Genomic DNA, 20294 nt, shown 5'->3' with positions numbered 1-20294 from the left:
AGACTTCTGCCACTCGACTCCCGGAACCCCAAGCCTGTGCCTGCTCAGACCTGACCCGCGAATTAAGCCCAGCCTGGGGCGGAGTCAAAGCAGAGCTGAGCCTAATCGGAGAGCCGTCCGTTGTCCCCGGAGCCCCGCCCCGGCTGAGCGCCCTCGCCAGCACGCCCAATTCTGATTGGTCGACCCTCTCAGTTCGCCGGCATCCCCGTATCCAATCGGCGTAGCGCTTATTGAACGGCAGCGGTAACCGAAGTACACAAGGTGCTTGAGCGACTTGAGGGGAAAGCTGGGGGTCAGGCCATGAATTTGGGGTAAGATCGGCGAGGAAGTGGGTCGGAAGGGGAGAGGAGGGTAAGGCTGGGGAGAACTTTCTGGGCTGTGCGGCCTCGAGCGGCAGTGCCGGTCTCCCTGAGGTTCAGAGGGGCGAGGGAGCCGGCTTGGCCTTTACCGCCCGGTAGCGCTCGCTTTTACCCCTTCACACTCGCCCTTCCCTTCCGTGGGCACCCTCGTTTCCCTCAGGAAGAGAGGCAGGCAAGGCGTGGCAGAGAGACGGAGCGGGGATAAACGACCGAGGCAGACGGGGAGAGAAAACTTAGCGGAATCCCGGGGAGAAATTCTGACCCTAGCCCCCGGTTCTGCGTGACCCTGTCTTGGCAGCTTTGCTGACTGTCAGAGTGCTAAGGTTGGGAGGAACCAAGGCTCCTCAAGGAATCAGTGTATTATCAGTGCCTGGTACCTAATTGTGGTTCGGTGCCGTGGAGTCGGTTCCGACTCACAGCGACCCTGCGTACAGTAGAACTGAACACTGTCCTGGCGGGCGCCATCCGCTCAATCGTTGCTATTTTTGAGCCCATTCTTGCAGCTACTGTGACAGTCCATCTCACTGAGGGTCTTCCTCTTCTTCTCGCCCCTCTACCAAGCATGATGTCCTTCTCCAGGGACTAGTTGGGCCCTCCTGATAACATGTGCAAAGTACGTGAAACAAGTCTCGCCGGATTCGCTTCTAAAGGGCGTTCTGTCTGTACTTCTTCCGAGACAAATGTGTTCATTCTCCTGAAGTCCACGGTATTTTCGGTATTCCTCGCGAACACCGTAATTCAAAGGCACCTGATAGGCCCTCATTAACTGTTCGTGGCTGTCCGGTTGATTGACTCATGGTGACCCTCATTACGTAGTAGTTGAATAAAAAGGGCTCATGTATGGTTTTCATCACTTGGAGGTTTAATACTTTGAGAAAATGAAAAGACACCAAACCAAGACTTCACTGCACATCATTGAGCAAATGAATTCTATGTTCTAGAATCTGGAAACGTAGAACACCGTCTGCTTAGAAAGTTGTACAGTGCAGTGCGGAACAGAGATTTTGCAATTGCATTATGTTTCCTTTTTGGTAAAGTTTCACTGACATGAATATGAACAGTTCATAACCCTGCAACAGGGAAACCCTAAAACCTGTCCCTGTCAGTGTTGTTTTACCTTCAGTAAATTGAGGTAATTTAATTGCCTTACTTGAGCAACACCACAAATTTCAATTCCTAATCAGACCTTTGCCAACCATTTCTCATCCTTGACTGGCTGTCAGGATTTAATTTTGTTTCTTGGACTTCACCTTTGTCCACTTAATGTGTAATGTGACATCTTTAAAATAGTGTATTACTCCCTAGACTGCCATTGTTTTCAGTGGTTTTTTTAATTTAGACCCTTAACAGGTATAGAAGTTGTGTTGGCAGATGTCTGCTGTTATTTTATGCTGCTTGCTTTTTACATGCACATGTAGAGTATAATAAACCCACCCAGCGCTGTCGAGTCCATTCCGACTCATAGCGACCCTATATGACAGAGTAGAGCTGCCCCATAGAGTTGCCAAGGAGCGCCTGGCGGATTCCAACTGCTGACCCTTTGGTTAGCAGCCGTAGTACTTAACCACTATGCCACCAGGGTTTCCAGCATTTATTACAGATTTGTTATCGTTAGTAACAGAAGTGTCACTAAGTATCAATATGTGTTCTTTGAAATATTCAAAATAAAGGGAAACTCTATGCTCAAGCAGTTGGTAACTCTGGTGGCAGTGTGATAGCTCACTTTCACATAATGCGCCTGCACTCTGTAGAATGAATTTTTAGTTGTGAGGTCATCATGGAACTGATCCCTGGTAGATACGCCCTGCTACTTTAACTTTGGTGAGTTTGAGTACGAGCATTGTATTTCTCCATTCTAGCATTATAAGAGTTAAATGATGGTATAGTAACTGAATTAATTTACTGGTTACCAATAACAAAATGAGGTTTCAGCTTAAAGATAACGAGTTCTTGTATTACTGAGAAGTTTCAGGAAGAATTTTCTCATTGAATTTTTCAGTTTCATCTTCAATCAGAAGCGTTTTTAATTAAGACTCACTAGATGATTTTTTTAGATGATACTAATTAAAAACGCTTCTGATTGAAGATGAAACTGAAAAATTCAATGAGAAAATTCTTCCTGAAACTTCTCAGTAATACAAGAACTCGTTATCTTTAAGCTGAAACCTCATTTTGTTATTGGTAACCAGTAAATTAATTCAGTTACTATACCATCATTTAACTCTTATAATGCTAGAATGGAGAAATACAATGCTTGTACTGTATTTTATGATTTGATAATATTACAAGATTCCTTATAAATTCAAAGTAACAATTTTACTTTAGAGGTCAAATAAGCATTTCTGGCTACTTAAGATGATGCTTTTTCTTAAAAGTGACACAGCTTTCTTATATCTTGCAGAGATGGTTTAAAGCTTGAAACTGAATTATTGGATGGAAAAACCAAGCTAATATTGTCTCCATATGGTACGCTGTGTTTCAGGAAATTTACAATGTTAAGTTTTAATATAAAATATTTTATATTTTTCTATAAGTGTATATATTTTTGTATAAAATTTATACTTGTTTCAGAGACTTTTTTGCTTTTAATAGACCGAAACTATATAGACTGAAACATAGTTAAATGATACTTTGAAAATGGTTGTATTTCCCCCAACTTGTTCAAATTTACTTTTAAAAACCAAAATAGCCAAGTTAAATTGCATTGCAACTTCCTACTGTCAGTATTTAGATTCACAAAATTTAATCTTCCAGTATATTTCATGTGTGATATAGCCAGTTTATTTATAATCTCTTTACAAATAGCAGATATCCTTATGCCTGATGAATTGTATAGGTGAAATTTACATAATTATGTTCTTTGCATATAGACAGTATATTGCTTGAGAAAATTAAATTTATAGTAAGACCTCAATTGTTGAAGTCATTTTTAGTATTAAGTTAAAATGAACCTTGAACTCTGTATATTTTGATAGTCTTCTCATTCATGTTGTTTTCTTTTTCCCTGATCTGTTCATAGTTTTACCTTGGAAAGATAACCAAAATAACAAAAAAAGAAATAGAAATGTTTGAACCACACTGTAAAAGTTAGAACACTCAGGCAGTACTGAACGTTAATGTTTTGTGGAGAATATTTCTGTCTTCATTTAATTAATGCTAATTAAATTTTTCTTTTGTGACTGCCTTTGTAAATTTTTGGTTGATAGTTTAGTAATTTTTTTTTTTCTTTCGTAGAACATAAATCGAAAATTTCTGTGAAGGTAAGCCAAATGACTTTGACCTGACCTGTTTTCAAATGTAAAATGCTTTTCTTTACAGTGATTTGAAAATAATTCCTGGGAATGTCAAAACGTTATAGGAGTTTGGAATGATGATAAGTTATCGTTCTGTTGCTTCTAGGCTGGTCCTTTCACAGAAATGGAGCCTTACACTAATTTTCAGTTTACAAAAGCCCTTTAGAGTCTTTTTCTCTAGATCAGTGCTCTCTAATAGAACTTTCTGCAGTGATAGAAATGTTCTAGAATCTGTACTGTCCAGTATGGTAGTCACTAGCATGTGTGGTTACTGAGTGCTTGGAATGTGGCTAGTGTGATTAATATTATTGAATTTGAGTTAATTTAAATTTAATGGTTACAGATCTTTAAACATAAAACCCAGTGTGGTCTAGTCGATTCGGTATTCAGATTTTAAAACAAAAATGTATTTTCTTTTCATATTCAAATTCCATGTCCCCACACAAAAAGGGTGTATTTGATTCACAAATTCTTACATGCATTTAGCTTTGTCCTTTAAGATATCACACCTGATGTTAATGGTAATCTGCCTTTGTCAGGAACGCATTGTGCCTTTTTTTTTTTTTACTATAAACATTGTTGCTGGTGTGCCCTCGAATGGATTCTGACTGGATTCTGACTCTAGTGACCCTATATGACAGGGCAGTACTGCCCCATAGGATTTTCTAGGCTGAAATCTTTACAGGAGCAGATTACCAGGACTTTTCTTCCTCGGAGCAGCTGGTGGGCTTGGACTACTGACCTTTTGAGCATCAGTGAGCCCTTTAACCATTGTGCCTAAGGGCTACTTACAACATACATTACCACTTTAAGATTTTTTAGATACCACTGCTCTTGTTCTTTATTTCTTTTCCACTTCAAGAGGTATCTCCCTTTTCCTCCCATTTTTGCAGTCTTCCATTGTGTCTGTGGTTAGAGCCCACTTTGGATGATGTAACGCTTTTCCCTTCAACCCCGAGCCCTTCATGGCTTTATTGTTTCTTCCAGGTTTAATCAAGGTGAAGTAGTTGTTTGAGTATCCAGGATATCAAGCACTTGATAAATGTGTGATGACCATTAAAGTAATTCCACAGCTACCTATAAAAATTATTTCTTTGGTTATATGCTTTGTGTGTTCCCTGAATTGTAGAATATCTGTTGTATATTATTTCCTGGCCCTTCCCTATTAAACTATTGCAATTAACTGCTTTTATGTGAGTCACATTAACAGATACAGTGCCCTTTTTCAAGCTCCTAGATAAAAAGCTCATAAATGGTCGATTTCTATCTTCCCCTTTATTCTTTCACATTTTCACTCTTCCCATTGATGTTCCTGTGGATTTGCTACAGATGTCACGTTGGAGAAGACATTTCATTGTTTAACCATCTCAGAACCTCTGGAGAGACCCTTTATTGTCTATAATAAACAAAGTTATTAGTCATGGACTTTTATAGAACCATCATAAAATTTTATCAGCAGTCTAGGGATATTTTATCCTAGGATTTTTCCAGAGTAAATCATGTGTTCTCAGCTATTGTTGCTATGAGTCGGAATCGACTCGACAGCACTGGGTTCAGCTGTTGTTGATCTTATTTACTGCCTTAAGACAAGTCATTTGGGTTAATCTGTGTTGATTTGGGACTCCAGAATACTGATGCAACTTAAGTCTCCTTTCTATATTGATATTTTTCAAGGCTGTTTTCCTTATCTGCAGAGGTTGCAGCCATCCTTCTCATTCCTTTCTGTGCTCTTCACAGAAGACAAAACGCCAAAATGAAAAACAGTAGTACTTGTCAGCTTTTTTTAATCTGCTAAGTCTCACAGGTCTACAGCTGTATGTTGAATTCTCTTTTCTGTAAGTTATTTATGATTTCTCTCCACACGTGCTTTTCTCTCTTTGTATTGAGGTAAGCTCCTGAGTGGCTACAAAACCTAGAGCTTTCTACTTTCCCGCTTCCTCACAGGCTGAATTATGTTCTCTCGATAGGGTGCTTTTTAAACTGTATCTTGTCATCGAGTTGAACACATCTTGTGGTCAGAGCGCTTTCTTAATTCAGTCAAGAATTAAGTTTTTCTTTAATCTGCACTAATGAATATGAAGTACAGGTAATTACCAGACTAATTCCTTGAGCTTCTTAAGGAGGGAGAATGAAAGATGCAAATGATTCAGTCTTGTGAGTAATTCATAAAGATAGTGGATTTTTAAATCCTTATACTTTAAGTAGTCTCACGAATTACTTGACATATAAAACATTAAAAAAAGTTTTCAAAGATATTTGTACCTGTGAAAATCAGAATAGTCACATGCCAAAGAATTTATACGGTATTAGTGCTAGGAGGCACATTTTATATTTAAATATGTTACTTTTATTCTTTCTGGCACTGGGATTCTGGCCCATATAAGTTGCAGTCAGCCAATATTAAACAAATGTGTTGAACACTGTCTTTTACTGTGCTGAAAAATGTTGGTAGAATTAAAAATAGATGAAAGCAGTATACTATATAAAAGTGTTTATGACATGAGGCCTTATTCCATCTATTAAAATTCATCTAATTCAGTAAACATTTGGGAAATAATTTCGGCTAGGTTCCTTTTTTTTTTTAATTAGCTAGACTGAACATAATTGAATCTTTATTTGGTAGTTCATAGTTTTCTGTTGCTTCTGTTCGTTGTTCCTCTATTGTATAAATCTACAAAAATTATTCAGAATTGAGCTGAGTGTATATTGACTTCATGCCAGTTAAATGTTTGTAGAAGACTTTCTGTGTATTTTTTCCTTCTGATAAAAATGGAATGTGACAAAATATTCTGGTGAAGTTAGAGCTCCAGTTAGTAGAGTTTTGAGTAGCAAGGTTTTACCGTAGCTATAAAATTTCATCATGGGTTTAGGGGTCTTGCCGTTCTTGAGTTTATTTAGAGACTAAAAGGGAAAAAAGAAGAAAGCCCAGCCACTGTTTTCTAGAAATGCAGGTAACAGAAGGTAAATATTATGCAATAAAGTAGTAGAATGAAATGAGTGCTGCAGTAGGGTTATAAAAAGGAGAAAAAAGTGGAAAGAGCAGCTTGTTCTGGTAGGGAGAGGCCAGGGAATGCTTCATAAATGAGGTGACATTTTAATTAGGACCTAAAAGATGAGGGCGATATTTATAATCAAAGAAGTAGGGAAAAGTATTCCAAGCTCAGAGAAAATAGTGGGCAAAATACTGTGATACAAAAGTGTAAGTTGAATTCGGGGGAGTAGTAAGTATATCAGGTAGAAGTATAGAACATAAAAGTAAGTGGGATTTACAATCATGAAGAGTTGGAATGTGCACTCAGAGTTTGAACATGCTTATTTTGTGTGTAGAGAGCCATTGAAGGGTTGTCGCAAAGGGGACTGAACATGATCTGATTTGTGTTCTAGGAAAGGCCCTCTCGTGGCTCTGTGAAGGATGGGTTATCATAGCAGGAACTAAAGAGCCCTTATAAGTAGTCCAGGGAGAGTCTTAATGAGGCCTTGAACTTGTATGGTGGCTAGAGGAATGAAAAGAAGGGGGCAGAAATGAGAGCTTTCAAGATATGTTAAGGGAATGCACTGCAGTCTTAGCAGTTTGGGTGAGATAAGTTGATTAGAGAATGGAAATGCTTGACTTTTGCTGACACAAAAAAAGGGGCCACTATGAATCAAAGAAGGGTGATGAGACCAGTAGGAGCTGTGGTAGCTGGAGACTAACTGATGTCATAGGGCTCAGCTGCGCAAGACACGTGCAGTCTGCTGATTATTCGGTTGATGTACACAGTGGTTTTCAAAAACTAGAATGAATTTTGAGCATTTAAAAATTGGAAATTTTAATATAAAATTTGGTGTCCTTGCTTATCTTGAAAAATTGGATGATTTGGCAAGTAGGCTTAGATTTCAATTGGGCAGTATAGGCTGGTTCTGAGTGGTGGCTGCCTCCTTTAGATGGAAAAAGTACTCAGCCCTGATTTGACCCCGCCTGATCCACAGTGGGTATTTGAATTTGCCTTCCCTCATTTAGAGACATATTAAAATAGCCATAGGGATGGGAGGGTAAAAAGGCATTTTGTTTAGAGATACTGGTATTGCTTGAAATTAGGGGAGAGGTCTATCCTGGAGACACAAGGTTGGGAGTTACCAACTTAACGGATAGTATTTAGAGCCGCAAGACTAGTAATCCAGTTGCCATTGAATAGACTGAATCATGGCAAGCCCGTTTGTGTCATAGTAGAACTGTATTCCATAGTATTTTCTTTCCCTTTTTTTAAATTTTTCTTTATTTTATTGTGAAAGTATACATAACAAAACAGGCTAGCTCAACAATTTCCACATGTACAATTCAGTGACATTAATTACACTCCAAGTTGTGCAACCATTCTCGCTATCCTTTTGCAAATCATTTCACCACCATTGATATAAAGTGAGTGACCCCTAAGCACAAACCCCTTCCCTCTCCTTCCACCCCTGATAACGGCTAATCTTCGGTTTCTATATACTTATTTCATATAAGTAAGATGATGCAGTATTTGTCCTTTTGCAGCGTATTTTGCTCAGCATGATGTTTTCAAGGTTCATGTAGTGGCATACATTAGGACTTTATGACTGAGTAGTATTCCATTATGTGTGCATACCACATTTTGTATATCCATACACCTGTTGGTGGACATTCCGGTAGTTTCCGCCTTTTGGCTATTGTGAAAAGTGCTGTAGTGTGCATTGGTGTACAGGTTTCTGTTTGCGTTACTTTCTTCACTTCTTGGTATATGCCTGGGATTGGGATTGCTGGGCCATGTGTTAATTCTTTGTTCAACTTTTTGGGGAGCGCCAAACTGTTTTCCACAGTGGCTTAACCATTTTATACTCCCATCAGCAAAGGATGAGGGTTCCAGTTTCTCCACAGTCTCACCACACCTGTTGTTTTCCAATTTTTTGATCTTTGCCATTCTAATAGGGTGAAGCATTTCATTGTAGTTTGGATTGCATCTCTAACAGCTATTGAAGGAGCACTGATGGTACAACGGTTAAGCGCCAGGCTGCTAAACAAAAGGTTGGCGGTTCAGACCCACCCAGCGGCTCTGTGGGAGAAAGACGTGGCAATCTGCTTCTGTAAAGATGACAGCCAAGAAAGCCCTCTGGGACAGTCCTACTCTGTCCCATGGGGATTGCTGTGAGTTGGAGTCAGCTGGATGGCACCCAACAGGAACCATGGTTAATGACTCTGAGCATGTTTTCATGTGCTTGTGGGCCATTTGAATACCCTCTTTGGTGAAATGTCTGTTCAAGGCCTTTGCCCATGTTTTGATTGGGTTGTCTTTTTGTTAAGTTGTATCCACAGGATTTTCAATGGCTGATTTTTTGGAAGTAGATTGCCAGGCCTTTCTTCTGAGGTTCCCCTCGGTAGACTTGAAACTTTAACCTTTAGGTTAACTTAGTTTACTGTTTGCACCACCCAAGGACTCCTGAGCAAAAGAGTAAATGAAATTACCAAGTGAATGAAAGAATTTAGAGAAGAGATCCTGAGACTGAGCCCTGGGCACTCTAAGAAGTCTGTATGCAGCCACCACCCATCTGTAAGTGGAGGCTTGCCTGGTGCTGTGCTGAACAGATTTCAGCGGAGCTTCCCAACTAAGATGGACTAGGAAGAAAGGCCTGGCAACCTACTTCTGAAAATCACCCGAAGAAAACCCTAGGGATCACAACAATTTGAGCCCATTGTACACGGGGTCACCATGAGTTGGGGACCAACTTGATGGCAGCTAAAAACAACAGGTCCTGCCAACCCAACTGTCTTCCCAGCAGTCATCTTAAAAAGAGATCATCGGTCACATGCAGCTAGTATGTTAAGTAGGATGAGAATTCAAGAATTGATTAATGGATTTAGCAATGTAGAAGTTAGTTTTGGTGTGGTGGTGTGGATGAAAACTTTGTTGGAATAGGCTTATGGGAGATGGGAGGAGAAAGTGGGATTAAGAATTTAAGATGGTAAAATAATAACGTGTTTGTATGCAAAAAGTGTAGCAGAGAGGGAAATAGTGATGATTAAGGGGAAAGCAAAGAATCGCTAGAGAGAGATCCATGAGAAGGAAAGAGGGTTATAGGAATGTGTACAAGTTTGTATTGGTACAGATGCTGGTGGGTAGATACGATGGTGGTGAAAACTAGTTGATATTTTTTCTGAATACGTCTCTGAATTTTTGAGTGAAATGTTGAAGTGTTCGGCTGAGAATTAGTATGGGAGAGAAACTGTCGCTAAAAGAGTGAGAGTGTAAGTGTATTTGGGAAATGTAATATGACTGCCGGGGAGCCCTAAGGGCCTGTTTGACGTTCTTGGTCATGAATTTAAGGTGAAACCAGTTCGGATAACTGTGTGTTGTTCTCCATGGGTGCAGGCACAAAGTAGGCAAAGACTGGGATTTTAGTAGGGTTGTAACTTTACCAGGGAGCACTGATAGAGCAGTGGTTAAGTGCTTGACTGCTAACTGAAAGGTCAGCAGTTAGAACCTGCCAGAGGCTCTGTGGGAGAAAAGTGTGGCATTCTGCTTCCATAAAGATTTACAGCCTTTGAAACCCTGTGTGGGCAGTTCTCCTCTGTCCTCTAGGGTCCTTATGAGTTAGAATCGACTTGACGGCAGTGGGTTTGGGTTTGGTTTAGGTTTTGTTTTTTTTTGACTTTACCAAGCGTGCATGACATAGAGTAGAACAAATGACAATGGAAGAGAGCAATTATTTTGGTTGATTAGGGAATTTAAGCTGGGTAAGGAGGGAAGTGGGCAAGAGGGAGATGATAGGATCAGCACATTATAGATCCCAGCAGAGTGAAAGAATTGTTGAAATTGGGATTAGAAGAAATGAACTGGAAAAAATAGGAGATGGTGGTCATTGTGGGGTGCTTGAAATTATGAGTAGTTGACAAGATTAAGTATATCACCATGGGTATGAGTAGCTGAGGTACCACGGAGGTCAGACTATAGGAGGAGAGCTCAAGGAAATGAGAGGCCAGCGTATTAGAAGAACAATTTACGTGGATACGAAAATACCTATAATTAAGACAGAGCCCTGGTGGCGCAGTGGTTAAGAGCTTGGCTGTAACCAAAAGATCAGCAGTTTCAATCCACCAGCTGCTCCTTGGAAACCCTGTGGGGCAGATCTGCTCTGTCCTACGGGGCTGAATCGGAAGTGACTCGATGGCAGTGGGTTAGGTTTTTGATTTTGGTATAATTAAGACATGAGTTATGTTAGAGGGATGGTGACACACTAAGATAATCAAGGACTGAGGGTTGGCAACCTACGGTCTATAGATGCCTGTAACAAAAGAGGTAGTGTGGGGAGTAATCTAATGACATGAGATTGAAAGTTGGGGTGGAACAGAGATATCCAGTAGCAATTAGGATAAAAGTTCTTCAGTATTCTTCGTTATCCTGAAATAAAATAACTTCCGATTGTTGTTGGATCTTTCAAGTGATTTACAAAGGTTAAGCTTGAGTCTCTTATGGGTACATTGTCTAACTAGCAAAAAGAAAAAAATTTAGAAGAATGACTGAACAGAGATTATGTAAATAAAGATAGTTGTTGTTTTTCATGGATTGTTATAAAGAATAAGCTTCTGTTTTAACAGATGGGAAATAAGACCAAGATTGCAAAATGTCCTCTAAGGACAAAACAAACTGGACACATTCTAAAATCAACACAAAATACGTGTGTCAGGAGTGAAAAACTTTTACAGAAGAAGAGAATTGGTTCAGAAACTTCACTGAAAAAAGGTGAAAAAAATAAAATGACTTTTTCACCCACTAAGGATTTATGCAACCAGTACGGAGATAATGACTGTCTTCATATCCAAAAAGGGATTTCACCTTCAGCTCCTAATATGCAGAAGATTGGAAACACCGTAACTGCATCTGTGGCTAAACAGAAGCCTTGCAGAAACCACCGTGCAGCTGAAGATGTGAAGGGCGGTTTGGTATGTCTAACACAAGACCAACTACAACAGATTTTGATGACTGTAAACCAAGGAAATAGATCTGTTTCTCTGACTGAGAATGGGAAGGAAGAAGCAAGTAAGATTTTTCTAAAGTTTTAATGAATATTAATTTTATCAATATATAAATGTTTTAGAATTTCAGGTTCATGGGATTTTTCATAACTGTACCTCTTAAATGTTAATTTAATAACCTTTTAGATTTATCATTCTTTTAAAGGACATTTTCTGATGTGCACAATTACTTTTATAGTTATGTCGCATTATAAGGTTTATGCTCAGAGTATTGTCCTCATGCACCATAGCTTTAAGAAGCCCAGTTTCTGTGGACTTTAGGAAGGATGTTACTACAAACAGCTGTTGTACTTCTTTTACATTACATTTAAAATAATTATGGAAAATGAAATGCTCTAAAAAAAAATTATAGTGTTGCTAGTAAAAATTGAGGAAATCTTAATATGAAGGTTTAACTTGGGTTGCTAAAAGCATTGCTTTTCTGACCCCTGCATTTTGGTTTTCTTGACCCTGAAGCTATGCTAAGGATTGGCAATACTGTCTTTTTACTAATGTAACAGACTTGGAAAGAAGAGTAGAGTATTAATAGGCTTTCTGTTTCATAAGTCAAGGCATTGTGTTATGCTTTTAAAATCCTTCTAATATCAGCTTTGAGCTAAGGGATTATTAATATGAAGATACTAGAAATATCAGAATTTTATTAGGCAGTGATGAAATAATATTAACAGTCCCCATGGAGATGCCTCACAGCTGGTTGGGGGCCAGAAAGCTCCCGTTCATTCCCAGGGTGCTCAAGATGGAATCATTTACTCCCTCTTGGTCTAGATTTTGCTTAGTAAAACAAGGGAGCTGGATTTCATCTTTAAGACTAGAGTTTTAGCTTACCAAAACAAAAAGACCCGTTGCCTCAAGTCGATTCAGACTCACAGTGACCCTATAGGACAGAGTAGAACTGCCCCATGGGGTTTCCGAGAAGCAGGTTGTGGATTTGAACTGCTGACCTTTTAGTTAGCAGGCATAGCTCTTAACCACTACGCCCCCAGGGCTTAGGAGACGAAAAAAACTAAAAACTTGTTTGGCATAAAGAGTAATAGTGTCAACAAAGTTAAAATTTGCCTAACCATATAATGGCCTGCGTATTAGGTACACTTTCTCTTCACTGGAAAAACTAACACTTCGAGGAGTTGTTAGAACAGTTTTTGAATTAAGCATATGATCTCTCTTTGAAACATTTGGTGTAGATGTTAGAGCTGGGCATGGAGAACAACGGTCCATGATAAAAGTTTTCCATGATTTCACACCTAAACGAGAAAAATAAGGACAAGGCAATGAGTTTTTTATAAAGGTATTTACATTTATTTTCCTTCAGGTTGTTATATATTTGTGTTATAATTCATACTATTTGTGAAAACTATGTTGGCAAGAGGTTTATTTTTTTTTACTGTGTATTAGCTTAAAATTTATAGAGCAAATTATATTCCCGTTTGATAGTTTGTACAGAAGGTGTTTCATGGTCTTGGCTTCCTTCCCCACAATGCGTTAACGCTCTCCCGATTTCTGCCCTGGGTTCCCCGTTTCATTTCGTCCTGATTTTCTGCCCTTTTCTGCCTTCTCATCTTTGCTTTTAGGCAGATATTGCCCTTTTGTTCTCGTGTAATTGATTGTTCTAAGGAGCATGTTCCTCTTGGTGTTACGGTTTATTTTGTGGGCTTGGCTATTGTTTGGCTGGAAGGTGGTATCCTGGAATGGCTTCAGTTCTAGGTCAGAAGGATATCTTTGGGCCATAGTCTTGGGAGTTCCTCCAGTCTGTATCAGACCCCTAAGTCTGGTCTTTTTTGTGAATCTGATTCTTTTGTTCTACATTTTTCTTCCACTGTCTCTGTGACCCTCTGTTGTGATCCCAGAGTGGTTGGTAATGGTACCCAGGTACATCTACTTTTTCTGGATTCAAGGTCATATAGGCTGTGGTCCATTTTTCCTTTGGACTAATTGCTCCCTTGAGTCTTTGTTTTTTTTCACTCTCCTTTGCCCTGGACTGAAAGAGACCAGTAGTTGTATCTTAGATGGACACTTGTAAGCTTTAAAGACTACAGATGCTGCTCAACAAAATAGGATGTAGAACATGGTCTACATAGAACAATGTTGTGCCAGATGATGTACATGTCCCCCAGGTCTATGCTCCTTTGCCTTCATGCCTAGGAACTTCATCCTAGGTGTTTGGTTATGTCTGAGAGGTTTCTCTGCCTGTGCCACTTGCGTGCTGTTGTCTGTATTAATATATGAGTACCACCTGCAGTCATGTGTTTAGAAATATCCACCACCCAAACTGTATCTGCTGGTGGGTGTGCTCCCTTACACCCTACCATGCATTTTGGCATATCTGTGTATCCATTCTAAATTATTGTTTGTTAAAACTGTTGTTACAGAATTGTCTATGCTCTAGTAGTTACTGTAAAAAAAAAAAAAAACCTGTTATTATCGAATTGAGTCCGACCCAAAGCGACCCTGTAGGACAGAGTAGAACTGCACCATAGAGTTTCCAAGGATTGCCTGGTGGATTTGAACTGCCGATCTTTTGGTTAGCAGCCATAGCACTTAACTACCGTGCCACCAGGGCTTCTGTAGTTGCCCTTTATTCCTGCGTTCCACTCAGAGTCCTTTACCTTGGTCATGTTGTGTGTGCTGACTTCTCCCGTATTGTGCATTGCCTTTTCCTTCAGTGTTAACACATGTCTCCTATCTCTTTGGTAATTTTCGCTCCCTCTTCCTTCCATCCCTGGTAACCATGAAGGAATTTTTTTTCCTGTGTGTAAACCTTTTGTTGTCATTTTATAATAGTGATGTTATACAGTATAACCCCTTTTGTGATTGACTTCAGCCAGCATAATGTCCTGATTCATCCATGTCGTGAGATGTTTCTGGGAATTGTTATTCTTCACTGTTTCGAATTATTCCATTGTGTGTATATACCACAGTTAATCCAACTGCTGGTGAGCACTTAGGTTATTTCCACCATTTTGTTATTGCGAATAATACGGCAATGAATGTGGGTGTGCATATGTCTATTTGTGTCATGTCTCTTATTACTTTAGGGTATGTACCTAGGAGTGGGTTTGCTGGACATAGGATATTTCTATTTCTAGCTTTTTGAGGAGGCGCCATACTGTTTTCTGTAGCGGTTGTACCATTTTACATTCCCACCAGCTGTATATAAGAATTCAAATCTCCCCACAACCTTGCCAAAATTTGTTTTCTGTTTTTCGATTAGTGCCAGTAATACTGGGGTGAGATGGTTTCTCATTGTAATTTTGATTTGCATCTTTCTGTGGCTAATGATCGCAAGCATTTCTTACTTATGTTTGTTAGCACCCTGAATGTCTTCTTTGGTGAAGTGTCTATTCATATCCTTTGCCTATTTTTGAATTGGGTTGTTTGTCTTTTTGTTGTCGAGGTGTTGACGTTTTCTATAAATTTTAGACATTAGATGCTTGTCGGATGTGTCGTAGCCAAAATTTTTCCCCCAATCTGTAGGTTCTCTTTTAATTCTTTTGGAGAAGTCTTGTGTTGAGCATAAGTGTTTAACTTTTAGGAAGTCCCGTTTAATTAGTTCATCTTCTGCTGTGTATACATTTTTGGTTATGTTTGATATTCTATTTATGCCATATATTAGAGCCCGTAGCATTGTCCCTATTTTTTTCTCCATGATTTTTATAATTTTAGATGTTATATTTAGGTCTTTCATCCTTTTTGAGTTAGTTTATGTGTGTGATGTGAGGTATGGGTCTTGTTTCATTTTTCTACAGATAGATATCCAGTTTTGCCTGAACCATTTGTTAAAGAGATTGTCTCTCCCCCATTTAATAGATTTTAGCTTTTGTTGAAGATCACCTATCCATAAGTGGACGAAGTTATGTCTGTTCCATTGGTCTGTGTGTCTCTTGTACCAGTACCAGACTGTTTTGACTACCGTGGCTGTATAGTAGGTTCTGAGGTCAGGTAGTGAGAGGTTTCCTACTTTGTTCTTCTTTAATAATGCTTTACTCATTCGGTGCTTCTTTCCCTTCCATATAAAGCTACTGATTAGTTTTTCCATCTCTTTGAAGAGTGCTGTTGGGATTTGGATCAGGATTGCGCTGTATCTATATAGTATTGGTTTGGATGGTATTGACATTTTCAAAATGTTAAGTCCTCCTATCCGAAAGCATGGTATGTTTTTCCATTTATGTAGGTCTCTGTTTGTTTCTTGCAGTAGTGTTTTGTAGTTTTCTTTATGTAAGTCATTTTTGGCCCTGGTTAGATTTATTTCTAAGTATTTTATCTTTTTAGTGGCTATCGTGAATGGTATTGTTTTCCTGATTTCCTTTTCGAAGTTCTCCTTGTTGATGATTAGAAGAAGCCAGTTAATTTTCGTATGTTGATCTTGTATCCTGTCACTTTGCCGAATCCTTCTATTAGTTGCAGTAGCTTTCTTGTGGAACCTTTAGGATTTTCTATGTATAGGAGCATATCATCTGCAAATAGGAATCGTTTTACCTCTTCCTTAGTATTTTTGGATGCCCATTATTTCCTTTTCTTGCCTTATTGCTCTTGCTAGAACTTCCAATATGTTGTTGAATAAGAGTGGTGATAAAGGGCATTCTTGTCTGATTCCTGTTCTGAAGAGGAATGCTTTCAGACTCTTCTCCATTGAGGATAATGTTGGCTGTTCTGTATAAATTTCCTTTATTATGATGAAGAATTCCCCTTCTCTTCCTGTTTTGCTGAGAGTTTTTTTTTCTTTTTTAATCAAGAATGGATGTTGGACTTCAAAATGCCTTTTCTGCATCGATTAAGATGATTGTGATTATTTCCTTTGCTTATTTATGTGATGGATTGTGTTCATTGATTCTCTAATGTTGACCCATGCTTGCATGCCTGGTATGAATCCCACCTGATCATGATGTATTATTGTTTTGATAGGCTGTTGAATTCTATTGGCTAAGATTTTGTTGAGAATTTTTGCATGTGTAGTCACGAGGGATATTGGTCTGTAGTTCTCTTTTTTAGTGATATCTTTGCCTGGCTTTTATATCAGGGTTGTACTGGCTTCATAGAATGAATTCAGGAATACTCCTTCCTTTTCTATGTTCTGGAATAGTTTGAATAGAATTGTTTGTCAGCTGTTCTCTGAATATTTGGTAGAATTCTCCAGTGAAGCTGTCTGGGCCAGGGCTTTTTTTTTTTTTTTAATGACCTCTTCAGTTTCTTGTTTTGAGTCTTTTCAGATTTTCTACTTCAGTTTGTGTTAGTTTAGGTAGGTAGTGTGTTTCTAAGAATTTGTCCATTTCCTCTAGGTTTTCAATTTTTTCAGAGTAAATTTTTCATAGTATTCTGTTACGATCCATTTTATTTCAGTATGTTCTGTTATTGTGTCACCCATCTCATTTCTTATTTGGGTTATTTGCTGCTTCTCCTGTTTTCTCGATTTGGCCAGCAGTTTGTTGATTTTATCTATCCTTTCAAAGGATCAGCTTTTTAGTCTTGTTGATTCTTTCTATTGTTTTCCTGTTCTCTGTTTCATTTATCTCTGTTCTAATTTTTATTATTTTGTTTCTTCTGGTGACTGTGGGTTTCTTTTGCTGCTCTCTTCCTTATTGTTCAAGTTGTAGGCTTATTGTTTTTCTTTTTGCCCTTCTTTTTTGATTTATGTATTTATTGCTGTAAATTGATTTCAGTTCTGTTCTTGCTGTGTCCCGAAGGTTTTGGTATGTAGTGATTTCATTCTTGTTTGATTCTAATAAGGTTTTAATTCTATCTTTGATTTTTTCTGTTACTCAGTAGTTGTTAAGCAGGGTGTTATTTAGTTTCTGTGTTATTAGATTTTTTTTTTCCTTTGCTCTTCCTGTTACTGATTTCTACCTTTAGAGCATTGTGATCAGAGGAGTGTTTCTTGCAGCATATTGGTAGGTCGTGTTTTTTTTAATCCATTCTACCACTCTGTCTCTTCACTGGTGCATTTAGGCCATTAACATTCAGTGTGATTATCGACAGGTTTGAGTTTGTTATACTTTTTTTGTCATGTTGACAATTTCTTTGTTCTGCTTGACTTCCTGTCCTTTTGGGGTTTTTTTGACTCATCTTTTCATTTCCTTCGTTATTGTTGATTTTGTGTGTACTGAGTCTTCAGGACTTTCTTGTTTTATATTTTGATGAGTATGTTTGTTAACTTTCTTTGTGGTTATCCTGAAACTTACTTTATCTTCCTAAGTTTGAAACAGTAATTTACTTCTTGATAATCGCCTTGACTTCCTCTCCATATGGAAGTTCTAAACCTATACGCTTTATTCCCCTTTTATGTTTTAAAGTGGTTGCCAGTTACAGATTGATGTTTCTGGTTCCCTGTTTTTCATCTTTTAGCTTTATTTTGAGAGTTTTTTATCTGAGTTGATATCTGATGTTGTCATATGTTTTAATCTCAGGTTGTTTCTGGTGTTGTTTTCTGTCTGAAGGACTCTTCTGTAACATTTCTTGTAGAATTGAACTTTTTAAAAATTTCCTTAGTTTATGTTTATTTCAGAGTGTCCTAATTTCATCATTATATTTGAGGGATGATTTTGCTGGATATATAATTCTTGATTGGCAGTTTTTTTGTTGTTGTTTTTGTTTTTGTCTTTCGAGGTTTTTTGTATGTTATCCCATTGCCTCTTGCCTGCATGGTTTCTGCTGAGTGATCAGAGCTTAGTCTTATCTATGCCCCTTTCAAGGTGATCTTTTGTTATTCCCAAGCTGCTTTCAGGATTCTTTCTTAGTCTTTCATTTTGGAAAGTTTGATTATGATTTGTCTTGGTGTTCTTTTGGGATCTATCCTGTATGGGGTTTATTATGCTTCCTAGGTGGTTATCATCTCATCTTTCATGATATTAGGGAAATCTTCTGTCAGCAAATCTTCAACAGTTTTCTCTGTGCTTTTTGTTGACTCCTCCCTTTCTGGGATTCCAGTCACACTGTTGTCCCACTTAACTCTTAGGCTGTCTTCATTCTTTTTTATGATTGTTCCAGTAACAGGTTAGTGTCATGGGATTTGTCTTCTATTTTGCTGATCCTGTTTTCCATTGTTTCAGTTCTACTCCTATGACTTTCATTGAGTTACCTATTTCTGAAATTGTATTGCTAAGCTTCTGGATTTCTAGTTGCTGTTTTTGTATGGTTTCCAATTGTCTGTTTATTTTGTCATTTCGTTTTTGTATTGTTTTCCTGAATTCTTCAGGTGTTTTGTCTGTGTTTGTCTGTTTTTCATAGTTTCCTCTGTGTTTTCTTTGATTCCTTTAAAGACCATCTATATAGCTCTTTTGAATTCCTTATTATCTTTTTTTCCTCTGGGAAGTTTTCTGGTTCTTTTTTTAGGTCACTTGCTGGGACCCTCTTGCCCTGTTTGTTTCGTTAGGTGTTTTGCTATTGTCTCTTGTCTCTAGGATATTAAGAGGTTATTGAATTTATTTTTCAATTGTATAATTGTTTGCTGAGTCATGTTTTTTGTTTTGTTTTGCTGATTCCCAGCAGGCATGGCTGGCGTGGTGCTCTGATGACTGGACTGGTCGTGCTGGAGCTCTCCTTACCTGTCTCTGGGCAGATGGGGTGGCGTGTAGGTGTAGGAACACAGCTCTCTCTTCTCTGGTCTTGTATGGCTGAGGGTGGGTTGGTTGTGCTTTGGCCTCTGTCTGTCTTTGGTTCCGTGGTGCAGGAGCCAGGGAGTGGTACTCTCCGTGCAGGTAGAGTGGCCGGTGTGGTGTTTGTGGTGGGCAGGTGGGGGCATTGTTGTCACCTCTCACCGGTTAGGAGGGGGGAGGTGTGGGTAGTAGAAGGGGGCAGCTTGGCAGATGCACACACGGTCACGCTACCTCTGCCTTCTAATGTGCAGGGGGATTGAGGAAGGAACAGCAGGCCGATGCTTGCTCAGTTGCTCTACATTCACCTGTTGTGGGCAAGGAGAGGGAGGAATGTGCAAATGTGCACGTACTTGCTACGCCTCCACCCCTCACTAGGTAGTGGGAGGGAGGAAAGGGCCTGCGGGGCGGGGGGGATGCATGCACAATTGTGGCTCCTCTGCCCCTCGCTGGGCGGGTTAAGGGAGGGAGTTGCACCTGGTGGATGTGCTCACAGTGGCGCCACCTCCACCTCTGCCTGTGGGGGGGAGGAAGGATGGGACGGTGGAGGGCTGCTCTCTCTTTTGCTGCCACTGCCCCACACTGGGCCCTTAAGTGTAGGTGGCAGGAGGGCACGTGCACAGGGCATGCCTAGTCTCACTCATCAGATGGGCAAGGGGGCATAGTGGATGGGAATTGGTGGGGGTGGGGAGAAGAGAATAGGCTCACTGTGATCCCTTGGTTAGGCGAGGCAGTCGGGGTATGGAACCTTCTGCCACCTCTGATCAGGAGGATGGGATGAGGGGGAGCGCATCCCTCTGGCTAGGATATGTGTGTGCAAGGGCACTTTGAATCCACTGCAGCCAGCCAGTAGGACTTGTTTCTTCTCAAGTACGAGGTGGGGTTTGCCTGGGGACCGGTTGGGTGGGAGACCTCTCATGATGCTCCGCAGGCCGACCACCTTGTGTGCGCCACTCACCCCTGAGGTGAGGAGCCACCGCTCCTAAGTGTCTCCAGTTCTGGATCCTGGCTCCCTCTCTGTCTCTGC

The 20294-nt window shown here is 39.5% G+C and overlaps 1 protein-coding gene across 18 annotated transcripts in view; it reads left to right on the top strand.

Moving 5' to 3' along the window:
* Positions 1-206: 206 nt before the first annotated feature.
* Positions 207-20294, top strand: part of CCDC66 (coiled-coil domain containing 66) — a 59674-nt gene continuing 39586 nt past the window's right edge. For 14 of the 18 annotated variants that reach the window (XR_010318966.1, XM_023547616.2, XM_010589724.3 and 11 more), the window contains exons 1-4: positions 207-311; positions 2761-2825; positions 3594-3619; positions 11247-11688. Coding sequence is in view for 15 of the 18 variants with exons in the window: in XM_023547616.2 (XP_023403384.2) it covers positions 301-311; positions 2761-2825; positions 3594-3619; positions 11247-11688 (544 nt within the window). In the remaining 3 variants the exon portion in view is untranslated. Of the gene's footprint in view, positions 312-2760; positions 2826-3593; positions 3620-11246; positions 11689-12867; positions 12970-20294 lie in introns of those variants that run through there. The other 4 variants (XM_064274364.1, XM_064274365.1, XM_064274373.1 and 1 more) reach the window with 4 other exon arrangements.

This window comes from Loxodonta africana, chromosome 22 (assembly GCF_030014295.1).
Source record: "Loxodonta africana isolate mLoxAfr1 chromosome 22, mLoxAfr1.hap2, whole genome shotgun sequence".
Taxonomy (NCBI): Eukaryota; Metazoa; Chordata; class Mammalia; order Proboscidea; family Elephantidae; genus Loxodonta; species Loxodonta africana.
The sequence above is the reverse complement of the archived record's forward strand: the minus strand, read 5'-3'. Positions and strand labels throughout refer to the sequence as shown.